Here is an 18926-nt window from a genome sequence, read left to right on the forward strand (position 1 = left end):
TATCAACAAAAGTATCTATTGGCCAGAGCATTCCCACCAGCTGGGAATGCTGTTTCCTTTTTGTTTTTCTTTTCCTACTTTCCTGGGTTTTTATGTGTTTTTCTTGGTTCATTGGCGGAATTCTACGGCATTCCAGTGTATTGTTAGCAGGTGATCAAGGCTATGGACCTCCTCGTGGTTTCGGCTGGGAACAAGCACACCTTCCATTGCGAACCTGGTTTCCGCTGTAGCTGCAAGGGCTGTTCATTTTCTGCTCAATTATTACTTAATTCATGCATTGGTCAAGCACAAAATGGCTCGAGCTACAGGTATGTCCTGCATATTTAAGACATGCTCAAAAAGTATATAATTAGTATGCAAAAGCGTCACAAGTACATACGACCATACCCACTGGAATATACGGGATCCCGTCCGCTCTCCCCTAGTCAAACCAGTGAGGGCCGAACTAGTACTCAGGTGGGTGACCACTGGGGAATCCCCGGTGTTGTATGTTTCTTTTTGATGTTTTATTTTTTAATCTGAAAACAACATTGACTTTTCTTTTCAAAATGTATTTTAACTATGGGTGCATAGCATTCTCGGCGTGCACGGTGTTGCTAGCCGTCTCCGTCTGTGTTAATACTGAGCTTGATGTAAAAGTGATTGCTGACTATTGGAAGTAGGGGCTTGATAGAAATACCCTAAAAAAACACGCGCCTAAGTCAAAAATGGCTGATTATACCACGAATCTGGAGGAGCTGGCTGCCAATCTGGACAGACTCACCGGCGTGGTGGAACGGCTTGGTCATAAATTGGACTAAAACCGTGTCCCATTGTCCACACATTGTACCTCCAGTTTTGTGGGCATTGGCAGTCGTGTTTTTCATTTATTCGGCTAAGAAACTGGTACATGAGTGGTGGGGAAGGGGTCATAATAACTATTGGTACTTTCATTATCACTCTCACTGGACCGTCTTCTTTAACGCCGGGCTGGTTGTTGGGCTGGAAAGGCTTTGTGCTTAGGGGTACGAGTAATACACCCAGGAATAAGTTGGTGGAATATTCTTACATTACTTTGTCATTCCTGTCTCTTGCTTCGTTTATATCTTCGGTATCTACCGACGAGGATATTTGTGTCAATATCGCATATAATTATTAGACGCAATCCGGCTTTCATCTCGTCCGAGCAAGGTAACTCTGGTTTCACCTCATTCCTGCATAAGGGAACCAACAAGCATGTTGCCTACATGGAGGGTCTTTACAAGCTGCAAATGGCGGATGAACAGTCATATTGACCGCATGGGAAAGCTAATAACGGATGAATCCTCGCCGCTTGACCTTTGATCAAACCTCTATCATCCCTTAACCCAAGGCAGAGAACATATTCAAGCTCCAAATGATATAGCAACCTTTTTCGTATTCCGATAAACTTCATCTTAATTGCAAAAGAAAACACACTATCCAAGGATCCAGAAATGGCTGCCCTCGAATCTCTCTCCCAGTCAGCCGACGCACTCGACGACCTGGCCGCCAAGCTGAGAGGCCAGGCTCGAGAGCTACGGGCGGCCGTCAAAACCGGCGACCAAGCAGCGGTGCGCAGGCGCCGGTACGAGGCGCTGGACGCCGCGCAGGAGATCGTGTCGCTGCTTAAGGACCCGTCGGAGCAGTGGGCAGACACGCTGCAGAGCGCGTCGCTGGCGGCCGTTGTGCGGCAGTTCCAGGAGTGGAAGGTGTTTGATGCCATTCCAACGGCGCCGGGGGCCAGCATATCGTACGAGGAGCTGGCGGGAAAGACTGGGGTGCAAATGCAACTGCTGCGTGAGTTTTGCTGTTAGGGGAGCAGCTGACGATGCAGTGGCTACGAGGATTGTGAGATTAAAAGCTGACAATCCGAACTTGTTTCGGCTGGTGTCAGGCAGGATGGCATGGATGACGGTATCTGTAGGGCTTCTGAGGCAGGAGAGCGGTGATCGCATCTCCCACACCCCTAGGTCGCTCAACTATCTTGAGGGCACACACGGAGCAGACTTTCACAAAACTTTGTAAGTGAGGCCAATCAACTTCCCGAGCAAAGGAACGTCGTATGCATATCGCATTTGCTAACGGTCAAAATGAACCATCCCCCTAACAATAGGTACAGCTTGGCGATCAAGGCATTCGCGTCTCTGTCCGAGTATTTTGCCAAGTACGGGCCGCATGAGCCCCAAGAGCAGAACCATATCCCGGCCACCTTCGCCGTGGGGTCGCCGGAGCTCACCTTTTGGGGCCACCTGGAGCGGCACCCGGACATGATCGCGGCATTCATGCACAGCATCGCGCCTGCAGCGGCCAGGATGCCCATTACGGGCATCTACGACTTTGGCTGGGTGGCCGAGGAGGCCAAGAGGGACACGGGAGGGGATCGAGTGCTGATCAACGACGTCGGCGGCGGTACGGGCCACTGCATAGTCGCCATCCAGGCTGAGAACCCGGCTATACCAAAGGAGAGGTTCATGCTTCAGGACCAATACCACATCATCGATCAGCTGAAGAGGGATACTCCCGAGTCTGTCAGGGGGTTCAAGCTTGCGGGCTTGGACTTCAACAAGGAGTCGCCTGTAGAAGGTAACTATTTAGTGGCTTGTCTTCTTTTTTTGCTTTCTTCTCTTTTCGCCACCTCTATTTTTGAGACTAAACCCACCCGTCTTGTCCCCGCCTCCACCATTTTCTTTTTCTTCGTCTGACACTATGCTTGTGGCGACGACCACTTGTTTACTTTTCATGACTAACTCATAACTCTCTCTCACTCACACAGGCGCCCTGATCTACTATCTCCGGCGTATCCTGCACGACTACTCGGACAAGCTGGCAGTAAACATACTCAGAAACACGGTGGCGGTCATGGCGCCCGACAGCAGGATCCTCATCGCCGAGGACTTGTCCACAAACCCGCCGCACCCGATCACGGCCATGATGGACATGCTGATGCTGACGTGCGGCGGAAAGGAGCGGACAATGGAGGATTTCGAGGCCGTCATCAAGGAGGCTGGGTTGAGGGTCAGCAGTGTCTCGAGGAGTGCAGAATCGCCCATGGCGGTCATTGAGTGCGTCAAGGCTTGAGAGAAAAACCAAAAAAAAAAACCAAAAACCAAAAAAACAAACGGTGCTTTGTGCGGTGGCGAGAGAACAGCAAGGATATACCAAGCAACTCAGCAATGAAGCATATGCCGGATATGACTGGGACCAAGCTTGTTCGGAACCAATTCTCTCTCTTCTTTTGTTTCTCTTTGGCGCCGTGACAGGGGCAGTGTTCCGAACGCCTGATGATATGCTTTCAGTCGGGTTGGGGATGCGGGTAAGCTTAGAGGGACGGGCCACATTGTCTCACCCGCAGAATAAGCCACTTGGGCGGATTCCATCGGCTGTGACACCCGATTGTGCAGCTCCGAGACAAAGACGCTTGGAACTGTCTTGCCTTGTCACCAACGACACCAAGGAGAGACGGGGCCGCTTCTTTTCTCCAATGGTGTGGAATGCGCATAGAGGAACCAGTCTTTGGACACCAAAATAGCTACAGAGCTAGTTGCACAAACTTTCCTCATCCGATATGCTCTTTTGCAGAGGGGAAAAAAAAAAATAGCCTCCGTACAGTACATCACACATCGTCACTCACAAGCGCATGTGACGTTGCTAGAAACCCACACTTTTGCGGAGTTTGCCGTTTGTCCTGTATCGTGTTTGCATGTTCTGTGAACTTTAAGGTGCTGGCATTTTTGCAAACCTCAAGTGGGTTTGCGGTCACCCGCCCGCCCGCCTGCCGCACAACCCCGCTTTCTTATTCCGAGGCGCAGTGCAGCGGACTGTATTCCAAGTTTATCGGAGAAAAAAAAAAAAAAAAAACACACACACATTCCAAGTCCCGGCACGGCACGTATTATCTATTACATGCATGATTGTTGGAAAACAGCATAAGGAAGTCTAAAAACCGCGCAACCCGAAACAACTTGGGCTGACCACCCAAAAGTTTTGCTTAGTTTTTCATGGTTACAGTCCATAGTTACAGTCAGATAAAAGAATACCCCTCATCTAATGGTGCGTTGTCTTTTGCTCCCGTGCTCGTTATTATGCGCCGGGGAGATAAAGAGACGACAAAAGAGGAGGCACGAGCGAGGTGAGGAGTGCAATGAGGGGGTTGGTATGGGATGGAGTCAAGGTTGAACTGGCCTGACTTGTCGCCGTTTCGTCACAACTTTGCTTGGAGAGGTGGTGTGGCTGGGGGGTCTTTGAGAGAGACATGGGGAAAAGGAGAAGTCGGCGACAGTTTGACGACATTTCGGTGTCAATCCGGCGCGGTAGACGTTCTGAAAGAAAAAAAAAAACAAGAAAAAGGTTTCCCTATGAACGAAAGCGGGAGGACGTGCGACGATGTGATTGCCAACCTTGTGGTGATGGTGTTATTTACTTCAAACGCTTACTATACACCAACCCATTCTACGAAGTAACACCAAGACATGTAGTATTTCGTCACCACTCGCACACTTTGTGGTGTGATGCTTCTTTTTTTTTGTTTCTTTCACGTTTCCTTTTCTCCAATATTTCCTGCAAGGGACGCGGCATAGATCAAGAAGCAAAACTACCGCTACCCAATACCATTTGCTTGCTTCCAGAGGAGGTTTGTGCGCTTGCAGCTTTGTGTAGTATCTTGACGCTTGGCGGCGGGGTTTGATACTACCTACCTGAGTTGAGTTGTAAATGCAGCGGGGTCTCTTTTTGTTCGCGGGTCGATTTTTGCATGACAAGGAATCCATCGTCAGCTTCTCTGAATAACGAAGTATCATATACGGAGTAATAGTACTCTAGATCGGTCCTTTACGGCGGACTTTGTTCGGTTAAAGAAACTCCTCCACTGATGTGTTGCTCCCTTGCTACACTAAATACCAAATCAGTTAGGGATGTCCCCAGAATAAAGCGGATTTTTCTTTTTCCTCTACTGCATCTGGTTCAAAAATGAGACGATCTTGGAGTAATAACAAACTTGGGCGGAGGCTTGACAAAACTCCTTGTCTCGAGTACACATAGCAAATAATATATCTTGCTGTTATATGAGTCGCAAAGCAATGAAACTCTCTGGGCCTATCGGGTGCCAGGACTGGTGTGAGGCTGGATTATTCGCATGAATGATAAAACGCCCTAGTAAATGCGTGGAGCTAGAAAGCCAGCTGGCAAATCGAGACTCTCGGCAATACCACCTACGGGAGTAGTAATGCATACCGTCGTTGTATCGCTACCATCCATCCACTTTCATATATGCAGGACAAATTGCTGCATGAGACTCCTTTGCCCACACATAAGCAGCAAATTCGACGCACGACGGCGGGGTTGGAGATGGGGTCGAACCTGCGCTTCTCTCACCGGCAGAGTATTGATGCTGAGGTATAGGTAGTATTCAGAGAGGAACTACGCTATAATCTCGCCTCGCCTGCAGACTGCATTCGAAGCGACAAGACAAAGATCGAGTGAGAAAAAAAAAAAAAAAAAAAAACAAAAAAAAAAACAAAAAAAAAAAAAGACGAGAAAGCAATCCACTAGGAGTTACATCTGGTAACAATAGGTGCATGATGATTACTCTTCTTTTTTTGTGGTCCGTCGTTGACTTTTGGGCAGAAATTGAGGCAATAAACTATATGACACTGAATTTTGTGGCTTTTGAAGGCTTTCTTCTACGTCTCAGCGCCATTCGGGGTCTCCGACAATATGTTCATTTCGGAAAAGAGTTCTTCAGTCATAAGGACCAGGCGCGCGGTACTATTGGGTTGTGGGCGACGTGTAGTTGCTTCTGGACCTTTGGGTCGAGATCGAAAATCGGCCTTATCCAGATTCTCGGTACGTGAACTGATTGGGGGCGGCACTGATCTAGCCTAAAATGAATTTTACGGAGCAGTAGTTGGTAGGCATTAGGTACAGCTGTACCAATTGATTTGCAATAGCAAGTCGCCGTTTTCGTCGTACAGGAGAGTGAGTGCTAATCTCCAGCAATCTCATCGATGCATCGAGAATGACCTTCACAACAACGCACTCGGCCAGCCTCCCCCCTTGCTGGTTCCGAGATGTGTTCACGAGATGTGTTGGTACTTCGTCCAACCACATGTCCAAGAAGAGAGAAGGAGAAAAAAAAAGAAAAAAAAAAGGACCGCGAATAAGAAACCAAGCGAGTACATGAGAGATAGATGACACTATTGGCAAAACTATATTGCAATCGACCTGTCTAGGCCAATTGCCCATAAGCGACGCGGTCAAAAGGCACTATTGCATCCGGTCCGGTTTTCGCACTTCATTTCTGTATCTTATTCAAGGAAAGCAAAAAGAATTAAAAAAGAAGATTATTATGAGGATTATCACACCGTTGCCAGAACCCTTGTGATTATCAACAATAATAATACATGGCTCGTGTTCAACGGAAATTTTGCGGTAACAAAAATCCGTAAAAAGGAAAACCTCCCTGACCGAAAGTGAGCTAGTCGCAGGGCAAGCGGCCCGAGGGTTCACTCTATTACTTGCCTGAACCAATATTCATTCACGGCCCGAGAGGTGAAGAATACTTTTGTAGGAAGGTGGCTGGCTGTTTGCTCAATCCTTTTTTTTTTTTTTTGTCTCTTTCCATTTTCTTAACCTGGGGCTCCCCTGGCATGGTCAGTGTGCCATCAAAAAAGAACAGTGACCTGAACCCGACCCCACCTCTGTTTAAAATGGGGATTCAAGGGTTGGATTTCACGGGGGTACGGATCAGACGGCACCTTGCTTTTTCTCTGCCTGTTTGTCTGTTTGACAGGCAGTGGAGAGGCGGCCGCTGCTCGAGCCACCAAGCTGCTCGAGCGACGACGTTGTGACAGCCCTGAATGAGGTGATTCTGATCCCCCCAAAAAAGATACGCTTTTAGTGTATCCAACAAAACGTGGAGCATGACCTGCTCGCTCGCTTGTCACCGCCTGCAAAATGAAGACTTTTGATTTTTTTGAACGACTGCAACGGGAAACGTGTTCATCCCTTCGCTTGCAAGAACGGATCTGGATCGATCGACAAACCAACCCTCTGGTGCGGACCCATCGGTACAGATGATAGAATGCGAGCAGAAAGATATGGTATGGGTACATGGTTGCGTGGTAACGAAAGAGACTGTTCCGCACACCAACAGGCTTCATCCTGGTTTCTCGATTTTTTTTTTCTTTCTCTTTCTGAAATCCTATCGTCTTATCTGCGCATCCATGTTTTGGAATCATGGCGCTTTGAGGAGGCCTTTTCACGAGCGTCGTATTTTTCTGATCTACTACTGTATGAAGTACTCCGTGCCAGCTTTAATTAATTAAGGGTTTTTATGTTTTTATTTTCTTGCGAGTCAGAATTCCTTTCCCTGTTTGATTACGTGCAGAAAAATATCGACATGGCGACACAAGGTACAACAGAGAGGGACAGGGAAGTCAGGTCGGGGGCATGGGGGTCAAATCATAAATAATGGGGCCACAATCTTTTTGTCGTTGATTTTACAGTACATGTGCAGGCAACTAACGAACCTTGAGGGTGTTTGTTACTTTTGCTTTATTCAGTCCCAGCTCATACTCCGTAATGTTTATTTTCCACCAAACATTCTTGTTTTTATGGGATGAAAAGAAAAGCAAAAAGGACGGAGTACGGCAACCAGCTTTTGCTACTGCGGCTGCGCGCTTCCCGCAAGGCTTTTGCAGGGCTGTCCTTCCGGGAATGCCGGGCAGGGTTGGCAAATATCTTGAACGCCGCCAGCCGTTCGGTTTGTCCATGCCGATGAACGTAGCAATTGGTGGGATGGGAAATGGGCTCTCACCTCGTCTCTGACCTGAGCTGTTTCGAAATTTCCTTGCGGCTCTTTTTTCTTTTCTTGCACACTTTCCTTTCTCGAGATTTTTTCCCCCCATCTCCCTTTTACACAGCCCCTCCGCTACCGAGACATTCATCACCAAACCAAGAAAAGGTCACCCACACTTGGCTTCAATACACCGTGCCTAGACCGGGTCAACTAGCACTTGCAGCTTCTAGCTCCGAGGTCAAGGGTTGATGGGTTTGACAGGCGGACACCACCGCGCCCGCCCGAATGACACTAGGGTGGGCGCCGGTGTGAAAATTTACCGACCGGCTTCCCGCTTGTGAAAACATAATTTCCTACCGCAAATGACCGCACATTTTTTTTGTTCAGGGGTATCGATATTAATGTATGCACACCGGGAGTGGTACTAATTATGTGCCGAGTCACCAGAGCTGGCCCAAAGTTCAATGGGGCCTGGGCCATCTCAATTCGAGATGAGCATAAGGCAGACAATCAAGGACATCGTGTGTGCCCAATCCATCTAAGCCTGAAGCTTCTTTTTTTGTTGCTGATATCTGCCTTGCTCAGCACGGAAAGTGTGGTTCATCATTCCATATTGCGCCAGTTCCTTAGCCTCCTGGGTCTTGGCCTGGTCGCGACCGCACGTGGTAGGTGACGCTCGGCAGCTGAGAGTTTCACGATGCGAACCTCCTCCGCACAATGGAACAGCAACGAGCCCACCTTTGTATCGGAATAGCAGGGAAGCACAAGGAGAACTGCTAGGAACATGAAGAGAAGTTTCATCACTCCCTTGTACTTTGACTTTGCTCGGCTCCGTAAGGCGTATTTTTTTAATTTTTTTAACTCAAGCTTATCCTGAGATACATATGTATGTACGTAGGCAGAGCACGACCATCAACATGCAGAGATTGGGGAAATCTGGCCTAACCCGCGAGCAGTTTAGCCAGCCCCCTTTTCTTCGCCGACCCTGTCGCCGTCAAATTCCAACTCATGTGTTTGGAGAACTCATGAGTTGGTTTTTTTTTTTTTGCTGCCGGGGTATTGCAAGAACCACTCCTTCCCAATAGACAGAGCCACCGCCGGTGAGGTGGCTTACCTGAGTGTCCAATTTTCGAGGCGCTTACCGATGTTTGAAATTGCAAAGATCACCCGACCAGTTTACCCAAACCGGGCTTGATATTCGTTGATGATTTCCTTTTTTGATTTATTTCACTTTGTTCATCAACAACTCGATGTAGAAAATCATTGGTACCGAAGGGCAAAAGCTTGCCCGCGAGACCAAAACATACGAAATACGGATGAGTTCGGAGGGCCCGAGGCGCATTTCCATTCTCCGGTACTTTAGCTTGGGACGGGATGCAACTTGGCCAAGTCAAATTTTTGTTTTCTCCCTCTCGAATTTTATCACGCTCAAGCAAACCTTCAGCTAGCCGTAGTAAAATTCGTAGTGGAGGTGTTAGGGCGGCAAGGCTCATCTTAGCAGGGGCTTCCAGCACTGGTAGTAAGGATCAGTGGAGCATCTGGACATGAACAATAGAATTTTAGCAAACTCATACCCTGTAATGACGTGGGGCAGTCCTGTGCAGCAACCCACCTGTCAAGCCGCGAAGTTCCTTCCCATCGCGTGCTGTGGCAGGGAACAGCGGCATGGGTACAGCAGTCAGGTCTAGCTGTATCCGGACTAGCTGCCACTCTATGCTACATGCAATGCGCTGTGCTTGCTGCTAGCCACCTCGAAAGTCGAAAGCCTGGGGGTACTCTTGGTACTGTACATGTAAGAAGAAGGATGATTTGCACGATAGCGATAGGAAGGGGCAAAAAAGAAGAAGAAAAGAAAACAGCCCCCAACAACCAAACAGGCACATTCGAGTTGGGTAATCCTTGCCCAGGGTCTCCGCCGGGTGATTGAGCTCCGTCATCCATTTCAGTTGCTTCTACCGGGCCATGACATCCTGATCATCGGCTGAAAACAAGATTCAAGACGAAAATAAAAACTTCAAATAAGCCATGGGTGTGACTTAACAGAGTGATTTGGCAGACAACATCGACACGACAACGCCTTGAAGAAATATTTTGGATCAGATCGTCCTACCTTCGGATCATGGAGCAAACAACCAAACATGCAGGTAGCACCAAAATAAGCATGCCGTGACCTCCGCCCAACAAGCTCCACATACAAAAATGGAGTTGAACAGTGCTTTATTTACCAGAGTCATTCGTGCCGTCGACATCCACTTTCAATGAATCCCACCCCTCGTGCTCCGCGAATTCGCAACGTGTAGATGACCCCTTTAACGTGGTAGTTGCGAATGAGGGTCAGCGCCATAAAGCGCAGACACACTACTACTAATTAACTGTACGGGTAAAAGAAGTTGTTGCTGCTTGTAAAGTACTGTGTCCTACACCCCACCCCCTCGCATCGTTCCCACCACTGACCTGCACCCCACCTGAAAAATATAGCCAAGCGTATAGGTAGTCCCACCACTCCGTCGACCACCAAGCCAAATAGGGAGGTACTTACGATGCAAGCGAGCAAGCCGCACTCCAGGCACAACGTGCCCGGTAGAGTCCCAGCAAAGCATGGGACCGGGTTGCGCCACGGATTTGAGGGGTGCCCCAAAGTACATATGATGTTACCATTTCCTGCTCTCCTATCCATCCCCTCTTCGAATTAAATAAAAGTGCCACGCCGTTTTTTATCGTCAGGGGAAAGGCCCAGCTGAACAGGGGAACAGAAAAAAAAAAAAAAAGAGATAGGTTCGGGTTTTCCATTTCTTCTGGGGGTCACCTTTTTCGTCACAAAACACCCCCAAAAAACTACATACCTGCCCTGCACGGGTTCACCAAGGAACAAAAAAGGAAAGCAGAGAAAAAGAAAAGCAACAAGTTAGAGCTTGGCGCCATTTTCCTACCAGCCCCAACAGCCGTCGCCGATCTCACTTCGCAGGCAGATGCCGTCTTGGACACACCGCTACATCATTACACTTTGCCCGCCGCCTGCAGCAAAATTTCCCCAGACGCCCAGGGGACCTCCCGTCTTCTTCTCTGCAACAGCTTCCTGCCGCCTTGTCTTGCACCACGCACACCCTGCATTGGACAAGTCATCTTAAGACCGGGTCCTCGCCGTTGTCGAATCCACACAGCATTGCTGCTGCTCTCCGACCACCCTGTATTCAGCCTTTTGTCTCAGAAAGCTTTTTCTTGTTATTTAATTCTCGGCTTCGTTTCTCGTTGCTGTCCTCCGACCGTTTGGAGCCTTGCGAGGAAGATTTGGTGGATAGTAAGACCGTGGGTTCTTGTAGGTTAGGACTTAGACTGAAAGGGGAGGCACTGGGTCAACATCACGATATAACAACGCCGATCCCATCCATCCATGTTGGGCGCGTGTCGCACCTCGCCTGAACTGGAGTTCATCCCAACACGACGGTAGCCGGGCCCGCCCGTCATGCCTCGATTCACCTTTCCCATACCAGGTCGGCGTCAGAAACAACAGCCAGTGTCGACTGCCTCGCCTCAACAAATCGGCGGCAGTGGTGGTCCTGGTTTAACCAAGGCGCAAAGGATTCTGGGGCTTACCGATATCAGTGTGGATGCTCACAGCGGGGCAAATTGGGATGCACATTCGAACACGGGAATTGGCACAAATGCCAGTGCAAGCGAGACCCCTTACGCCGAAACCAGGTCCATTGGCGCGGGTGAGCATACTTATCAGACTCCCGATGTGGAGGTGGGAACGATAGAGGTTGAGCTGGACCTCGACGATGAAGAGTCTGGTATTATGCCCTTGGCCCTGGACCGGAAGCTTTCCAATGCTAGACACCAGAGCATTGCCGACTTTCATGACGCCGTCTCGGATGCCTCCAGTGTCCGCCGTCGACAATCGAGCTCGACCATCAACTCTTTCTATGACAAGTCCAAACAACCACTCCGAATATCGCAGCAGACCTCATCCTCGGCTATGGCCATGGGTCTGCTAAATAAACAACCACATGGCGTTCTATTCAACGTGACGGATGCTAGCTCGCCGACTTCCTCCAGGGACGATGGTTCAATGCGCAAGAAGAAGCCCGCGAGGCTGGACCTCTCGCATCTGCTGCCCAAAGTCACACGCCAGTCTATGCTAACTCCATTGCGGCCGACGGTGCTTGGGCCAGACATGATAACAAAATCGCCATCACTCATGTCCGAACCTGGTGACAGCTTACAGTCACCGCAGCAACCGGACCGCCAACGCAGCTTTCGCAAGAATCTCAGGTCGCTTTCCTCGAGGAAAACAAAGGAAAACCTGCGCATGGATTCGATTGAGCGACGCCGCTCTGAAACTATTCACAGCCTCTACGATCATTATGAACAACAGTCATTGTACAAGGATGCTCTAGCCGAGGTGCAAGAGGAGGAAGTGGAGGTTCCACTCGTCCTCAGCCCCGAAATGCAAGATATGGCCACATCGCCATCCGCTCATAGTCTGCACACACCGTACTCGACATCAACCGGAATCTCTGGGACCCATAGCAAAACATCTTCGGCATACACGCGAAACGAGAGCATGCCGGCCACGCCGCTGACAGCTGTGATGACACCAGATCTCCATGCCCCGGCACCCAGGTTTTCCAGCGCGGACTGCGCCGAGAGCATTTCTAGTCGTCACACGCGCACGTCCAAAGCCTCGAAGCGAACCACGCACAGTGGATTCGACATGGATCTCAAGAAAATTAGTGTTCTGTCTCTTTCTTCCGATTCTGAGGAGGATCCGCTTGAGGATGACACCAGAAAAACTTCGGCCAACTCGTCTGTGTTCAATATAGACGATGGCCCAGGCACTCCCCCAAAGACAAAGCTACCCCCGGTCCCCACCCGAGCTCGTCGATCAGAAAGTACAATCCTGCAGACTGCGAAGATGGTTGAGGTTCTTGGACCGGTGAAACCTCGCAAAGAGACAAGGCCTTATACCGCCAGTCTTTTCCCCAAGGTCCCGCAGCAGGTTCAACAACCAATGCAGACGAGACGGTCTAGTGAAGCCGCCTCCCAGACCTCGTCCAGGCCTCCTGTCATCAACTCTCGGTCAAGCTCACTACACCCGGGAACGGCTAAGAGGAAGCCAGCTCGTACAAATCTGCGGCAGCCTTCTATGCCTCATCACACGATTGATAGTGTTGCCAGCGGAACAAGTCAAGTTGGAGAGCACACCACATGGACTCGAGAGCAGCTTGAAGGATACGGCCCTAGTCCGGGAAGCAAAGCCAAGGCTATGGCGCATCCGACAAGCAGCAGCAGCAGCAATGATCTGCGCACTTCGAGTATTGCCACAGTGAGTGGGTTCACGGTTTACGAATCCAAGGCAGCAAGACCAATGCCTGCGGAGATGGACGCACTGGCGCCATCGCGGAAATTCAGACCGACTCAGGAAGTGGGCTCGACAACACACCTCTCAATCTCGGTCGCGTCGGTATCCGACCAGCCTACCCCACCTGTATCGCCAGCATCATCCGAGTTCAATAGGCACTCGCCCAACACATCCACACTCAAGGAGTCTACCGACGGCTCTTCGGTCGAAGTGACACCCGTACGAGCAAGCGAGAGGGATGCCGCCTCATCCTGCAATGGATCATCACCACTGAGCAAATACACGACGCCCTCGCCGAATTCCACTTCGTCGCGCTTCATGGCAGTGACTCGTCAGGAGGAGATGCTCCTGGCTGCGCTTCGACTCAAACGCGCGAGAATGCGTGAGTCTATCATCGCAGAGTTTGAAACTGAGGAGCGTGATCGTGTCATTGACGCGTTCCCCTCAGTTCCTGGTGCCATGGATACCGCAGAGACTTCGAGCCTTAACAGGCAGCAACTCGATAAAGTATCATCTCACCGTCGGCAGCACTCTAGCATTAGCACATTGTCAGGGTTTGAGGCTTCGCTGGCACCCCGACCCCAGCAGAAGGCTGGCACACGCCAACACGCAGCCGGTCGAAGCTCGTCTGTACAATCGCACCGAGTCCCCAAAGCCCGCAGCGTGTCTGGTTCTCATAACAGAGACGTCTCGCCAATGTTTTCGGCACAGGGCGGGTCAGATCTCGCCCTCGATTCGTTCCCCATCCCGGAGCGATCATCCATGCTGGCCCCGCAGCATCACCAGGCCACCAAGCAGTGGTCTTTTGAGAGCGGCTTCACCGCCGCCTCCAGCCAGTCCCGTCTTACCGACACCCACGACGGTTCACCTCCTACAGCAGGGCTGATGCCGCCGACTCGCCAGGATAAGCCACTGCGCGGAGACCAATTTTACAGAGAGACGCGCGGACGGCAGCTTGCAAGATCCCAGTCAGCCATGGGCAGCTATCCCACCAACATCGCCAGCCCCTCGACATTCATGTCGGACCCGCGGAAGAAGGCCGCGAGGATCAGTGCCGTCGGAGGACCTCCCGGCCGGGTTGGTGTCGAGATGGGTCTCTGGGGCGATGACGGCTGAGGACAACAAGATGTCATAGAATTTTTTCCTATGTTTTTTTTCTGCTCTACACTTTTCCCTCATACATTTCTTTTTATTTCCACTGTCTAGCAGCCTTTTTCATCGAGCAGGCTATGCTTTGTTGATTTTGTCGCTGGTCTGATTTCCCACTCACGAATAACTGTCACGAAACCCTACGATACTCAAACCCTGATGGAAATATCCATCAAATATACCCCCGTCACATCTCCTTACAAAGAGGCATATTTTTCTTTTTCCTTCGAAGCGGTTTGGCGCAAACTGAAAAGCTGGAAATTACTGAACAATTCATGTCGGACGTGGTTTCCAACCGACTTTGTTCGAGGAAGATACTGTGATCCATATCACTCAACAGCAAAAAAGGTCTCGGATGGATATTCAAAATCCCCAAGTCTTTTTCTTTTTCTCCCTTCTTTTGATGTTTCCGGGTATTTCTCTATACTACTTCTAATAACGAGGCAATCTGGATGATTTAAAGCGCGGGAGGGAAATTCAATATACCACATTTCTTTTTGTCACATGTCTTATTTTTTAATGGCTTAAGCAATATGAGACTACCTAATTATCTACTCCTTAATATGAAGCCAACATGCTCCAATGAGTGATCTGGCAAGAGATGCACAAAACGATTGTTTACTACTGCGTATGGACCATGTGACGTGTCGTCGTGACTAGGGAAGCGTGTTTGTTGGTGATGCCGGGTTAGTGTGGCGTCAATTGATAGGATCTGTACCTAGTTACCTTGTGTACCTTGATTGTGTATCTTGATAAACAGTAGACAGCATCTACAGCACATGCAAGCGGTTACCTAATTATGTACCTTGTGTATGTATGAACCCAAAACGACCATCAAGGTTCTTGGCATGTCTCACCTCGATTGGTTTTGTACGTAACAAGTCGCTCTATGACCTGCAAAGAGACCCGGATTTCGCTTGAGCTTCCTTCCTTGTCCAAAGGGTTTTAATACGGGCTTGACGGGGTCATCCACGAGCAACATTTATTTCCTGGGGGACAAGGGAAAAAAAACGTCACCATCGGTTCTCCTCCAAAAGGTGATGTTGGGGTGGGTCATGGTTTCTTTTTTTGGGCGGGGGAGGAGAAAAAGGGTTCGGGAGAGACCGGGCCTTGGGCGGAGCCCCCGCTCCGCGACGCAGGGCACATCAAACCAGGCCAAGGTAATTTGAGGTTGGGGATTGGGGGCTGGGCGAGAATTCTCGGCTCTTTATGGACTGGGGTTGTGTGCAAGTACCACGTCAGGGAAGGGATGGCAAACTGGCATTGTTGACTTTTTGGCTTTTACATTTTTTTTTTTTTGGATTATGCTCAAAAAAACTTGTCAAGTTCATTTTCTGCATTTTTGCTAAAGTTAGAGGTGCTTTGATCGATGATCTTGTTGCTCTGACAACTTTCGTCGTGCTTTTCGCAAGCTATAAAGTTTTCTTTTGGCAACTCTCACGGACCGGACCCTCTTTTCTTTCTGTCTCTGATTCATTTGAGTCAGCAACAACGTCAGAAAGGGGGACAAGAAGAAGAAATTTTGTACCAAAGAAAAAAAAAGTCTACGAAAAGAACACAATTAGCACAACGCCAAACCTGAACGGGGCTTGCTGGAGAAGAAGAGAAGAAAAAAGCACAATACAACATTATAGGGATTCAACACAAAGGCATAGGGGCCCGACCTGCAAATAGTTCGCAACACCCATTGATTGGATTTTTGTTTCTCAACCGATATCCATCCGAAAACAAGGCAAAAAAAAAAAAGATGAACTGCCCATCGCGCACCGACGAGCCGCCATTGACGGACCATCCTACGTGGAACCAGAATCCACCCTTCCTGTCGGGCGACCTGACGACCTGCCAGGATCTCAATGGCATCGCCAATGCACGTGAGCACCGCGACGGGTCCGGAGGCGCCGCCGTAGCCGACGATGATCGCGGTGAGAAGGGGATGCGGAGGGACGGCTGGGCCGTTGCTGATCGCCTGCCCGTCGACGCCGAGGGGCGGAAGGGGTTGGCTTGGGGATGGGGCACTTTTAGTGGTATGCCGTTTTTCTTTCTTTCTTTCTTCGTTTTTTATTACCTTTTGGAAGGCATCTTGTCTCTCCTTTCCGCACTCTCGCATTTCATCTTGGTCAAAATGAGGGAGGCGATGCCAAGCATCTTGGTTTTGTCCTACGTCATGCCAAAAAGGCAGTCGCATGCTCAGTGTGAATTTTGACGGCAGTTGCACATCAATCACTGTCAGACATTGGAAAACTGAGAAAAAGGAACCTCAACATGCTTCAGTTGTTTACATACATTTTGAATTGGATTCATCTGCTGACATTAGATGCCATCATCAGTATCCCATTCCCAAGTCAATGGAGTGACTGGCGGTGAAGGCCATTCACTCTCGATCGCGGCAGGCGGCGGCGGCCTCGGCGCCGTCGCTGCTACCACCGCAGCGCCCCCTGCACCATGTTCTGTTTTCGGCTGGCTCTCCTGGACCGCATCGGTCTTGGTCTGCGCAGCCATCATGTCGGCCTCTCGGCTGCCAGAATCCGTCCTGGGAGGACTGTTTGGAATCACTGAACCTGGTTTTATTTGTAAGACATTGTCATTTTCTTTTGTTACGGGTGCTTCCTTCCTTCCTTTATCGCACCGTATTTTTACACGTTCGACGTTGTGGGTGTCACGGCAGTGCTGCATGTCATACCATACATGGATTGCCGTTGAATTGCCGGCCGCACCCGATTGGGCTGGAATGGCTGAAAGTGGTGTGGCGGCCCAAATCGGCACTGGCTTCCTCATGTTCAGGTCCGTTGATTGAAAAGTAAGTCAGTAACGATGACTAACTGCAGTTTGATCCGTCAGCTCCAAACACGTCCACCACCATCATCACCGACACCCGTGTAACCGACAGCATTCCGCTCCGCAAGCGATCAACATGCGCTACGGGTGGCTTCCTCTCCGAGGAGGAGTACAACACGCCGCTGCACGTCGGCGCGCTGCTCATCATCCTGACGGTATCCTTTGCGGCATGCGCCTTCCCGATTGTGGCCTCGCGCATCCCGCGCCTGCGGCTCCCCGCCCGCTTCTTCTTCGCCGTGCGCCACTTTGGTACCGGCGTCCTGCTGGCCACGGCGTTTGTGCACCTGCTTCCGACCGCCTTTACGCTCCTGGGGAACCCATGCCTATCGAGCTTCTGGGTTGAAGATTACCCCGCAATGCCGGGCGCCATCGCCCTCGCCGCCGTCTTTTTCGTCTCCGTCATCGAGATGGTTCTGCAGCCCGCAAGGCACTTGACCGAGGCGGCCGGGTCGTCTTCTACCGGTGGAGGCTGCATGAGCGCTGCTGCCGTGTTGCATCAGCAGGAGCGGCTGCGGAGGCCCGTTGAGCCGGCCCAGGACACGTCCTCCGATGATGTAAACGCCGCTGTTGCGGAGCGACCCATGTCGATGGAGATGCGGCCGGCGGCCGGCAACACAAACTCTTTGGGTCGACAGCTCTCTAACATCGGGCAAGCCTCCGATCAGAACACGACCGACGTCACGCCTACGCCCGATGGGCAAGCCGGTAACAGGATTGGCGACAAGTCGGTGGTTGTTGACGAGGAGAACCGCTTCCCGGCGGGAGCTGATGGCCATCTCCAGCTGACGCCGCAGCAGCAACACCAGAAGGATGTGCTGCAGTGCATGATGCTCGAGGTCGGCATCTTGTTCCACAGCGTCTTTATCGGGATGACGCTGAGCGTGTCGATTGGGCACGAGTTTGTCATTCTGCTCATCGCCATCGCTTTTCACCGTATGTGTTCGAGTTTTCGACTTCTCTCTAGCCTGCTGAGAGAGTTTCGCTTGTACCTGACTTGGCCGATGACTGACAGTCCTTTATCCTTTTGCAGAAACCTTTGAAGGATTGGCGCTTGGTTCGAGGATCGCAAACATCAAGTGGGACAAGGGTTCATGGCAGCCTTGGATGATGTCGCTGGCGTATGGGTGCACGTAAGTAAAGCTGTTTCCGCCACAAAAGGCTACCGCTTCATTTTTTCTCACTGACACTATGGGGTCCCGCTTTAGAACGCCGCTTGGTCAGGCGATCGGCATTGCGACTCACAGGCTCTACAACCCAGAGTCCGAGTTCGGCCTCGTCCTTGTCGGCACCATGAACGCCATCTCGTCGGGTCTGCTGGTGTTTGCGTCGCTGGTGGAGCTGCTGTCCGAGGACTTTCTCAGCGACGAGAGCTGGCGCATCCTCCGCGGTAGGCGCAGAGTCGGGGCTTGCTTTCTGGTGCTGTTTGGTGCCATCGGCATGAGTCTCGTTGGGGCCTGGGCTTGAGAGAAGGCATGTGGCCAGTCAACTTAAACTTGAGGAGGCGGAAGTTTTTAGCTTGAATCTTGCGGTGAGGTCAAGATCAGGCACCGGAGAAGCTCGTTTGAGGAAGATGGGGGTTTGAAGCCCGATATTCTCTGCTTCGAGCAGAATGCTTATATTTCTTGGATTAGGGTGAGAGATTGGTGGAAATGATAGTCTTATACATGGCAAGCATGGTTGTGAGTGCATTGCTTCATTATTGTAGCTTGCAGGGTCAATAAAAAGAAGACGCGATTTGAGGTCCGTAACGATGCATGCACCCTATGTTGTATTGGTCGGATATCT

General features: G+C 50.5%; 5 protein-coding genes across 5 annotated transcripts; 3 read left to right on the forward strand and 2 right to left on the reverse strand.

Moving 5' to 3' along the window:
• Positions 1 to 1454: 1454 nt before the first annotated feature.
• PgNI_02295 (uncharacterized protein) lies at positions 1455 to 3078 on the forward strand (the record flags this gene model as incomplete). The annotated part of the gene is made up of 4 exons (XM_031122362.1): positions 1455 to 1797; positions 1895 to 2021; positions 2114 to 2583; positions 2774 to 3078. 4 exons carry the CDS (start codon positions 1455 to 1457, stop codon positions 3076 to 3078), a joined length of 1245 nt encoding a protein of 414 aa, XP_030987443.1.
• Positions 3079 to 8958: 5880 nt separating this feature from the next.
• Positions 8959 to 9735, reverse strand: PgNI_02296 (uncharacterized protein; the record flags this gene model as incomplete). The annotated part of the gene is made up of 2 exons (XM_031122363.1): positions 9408 to 9735; positions 8959 to 9308 (listed from the first exon to the last, which is right to left on the reverse strand). The coding sequence occupies exons 1-2, from the start codon at positions 9460 to 9462 to the stop codon at positions 8959 to 8961; spliced, it is 405 nt and encodes a 134-aa protein (XP_030987444.1). The 5' UTR covers positions 9463 to 9735.
• Positions 9736 to 11258: 1523 nt separating this feature from the next.
• On the forward strand, positions 11259 to 14273 carry PgNI_02297 (uncharacterized protein; the record flags this gene model as incomplete). Its single annotated transcript, XM_031122364.1, has 1 exon — positions 11259 to 14273. One exon carries the CDS (start codon positions 11259 to 11261, stop codon positions 14271 to 14273), a length of 3015 nt encoding a protein of 1004 aa, XP_030987445.1.
• Positions 14274 to 15549: 1276 nt separating this feature from the next.
• PgNI_02299 (uncharacterized protein) lies at positions 15550 to 16536 on the reverse strand. The gene is made up of 2 exons (XM_031122366.1): positions 16372 to 16536; positions 15550 to 16306 (listed from the first exon to the last, which is right to left on the reverse strand). The coding sequence occupies exons 1-2, from the start codon at positions 16449 to 16451 to the stop codon at positions 15868 to 15870; spliced, it is 519 nt and encodes a 172-aa protein (XP_030987437.1). The 5' UTR covers positions 16452 to 16536; the 3' UTR covers positions 15550 to 15867.
• Positions 15550 to 18886, forward strand: PgNI_02298 (uncharacterized protein). The gene is made up of 5 exons (XM_031122365.1): positions 15550 to 16330; positions 16634 to 16876; positions 17145 to 18074; positions 18172 to 18271; positions 18347 to 18886. Exons 1-5 carry the CDS (start codon positions 16054 to 16056, stop codon positions 18603 to 18605), a joined length of 1809 nt encoding a protein of 602 aa, XP_030987436.1. The 5' UTR covers positions 15550 to 16053; the 3' UTR covers positions 18606 to 18886.
• Positions 18887 to 18926: the final 40 nt, after the last annotated feature.

Source organism: Pyricularia grisea (genome assembly GCF_004355905.1).
Source record: "Pyricularia grisea strain NI907 chromosome Unknown Pyricularia_grisea_NI907_Scaffold_1, whole genome shotgun sequence".
Taxonomy (NCBI): domain Eukaryota; kingdom Fungi; phylum Ascomycota; class Sordariomycetes; order Magnaporthales; family Pyriculariaceae; genus Pyricularia; species Pyricularia grisea.

Coding starts and splice junctions, on each gene's coding strand:
- PgNI_02298 (XM_031122365.1), top strand. CDS start 16,054: ATGAACTGCCCATCGCGCACCGACGAGCCGCCATTGACGGACCATCCT. Junction 16,331..16,633: donor GGGATGGGGCACTTTTAGTG/GTATGCCGTTTT, acceptor TGCCATCATCAG/TATCCCATTCCCAAGTCAAT. Junction 16,877..17,144: donor CACTGAACCTGGTTTTATTT/GTAAGACATTGT, acceptor TTGATCCGTCAG/CTCCAAACACGTCCACCACC.
- PgNI_02299 (XM_031122366.1), bottom strand. CDS start 16,451: ATGCTTGGCATCGCCTCCCTCATTTTGACCAAGATGAAATGCGAGAGT. Junction 16,307..16,371: donor GACAAGATGCCTTCCAAAAG/GTAATAAAAAAC, acceptor CCCATCCCCAAG/CCAACCCCTTCCGCCCCTCG.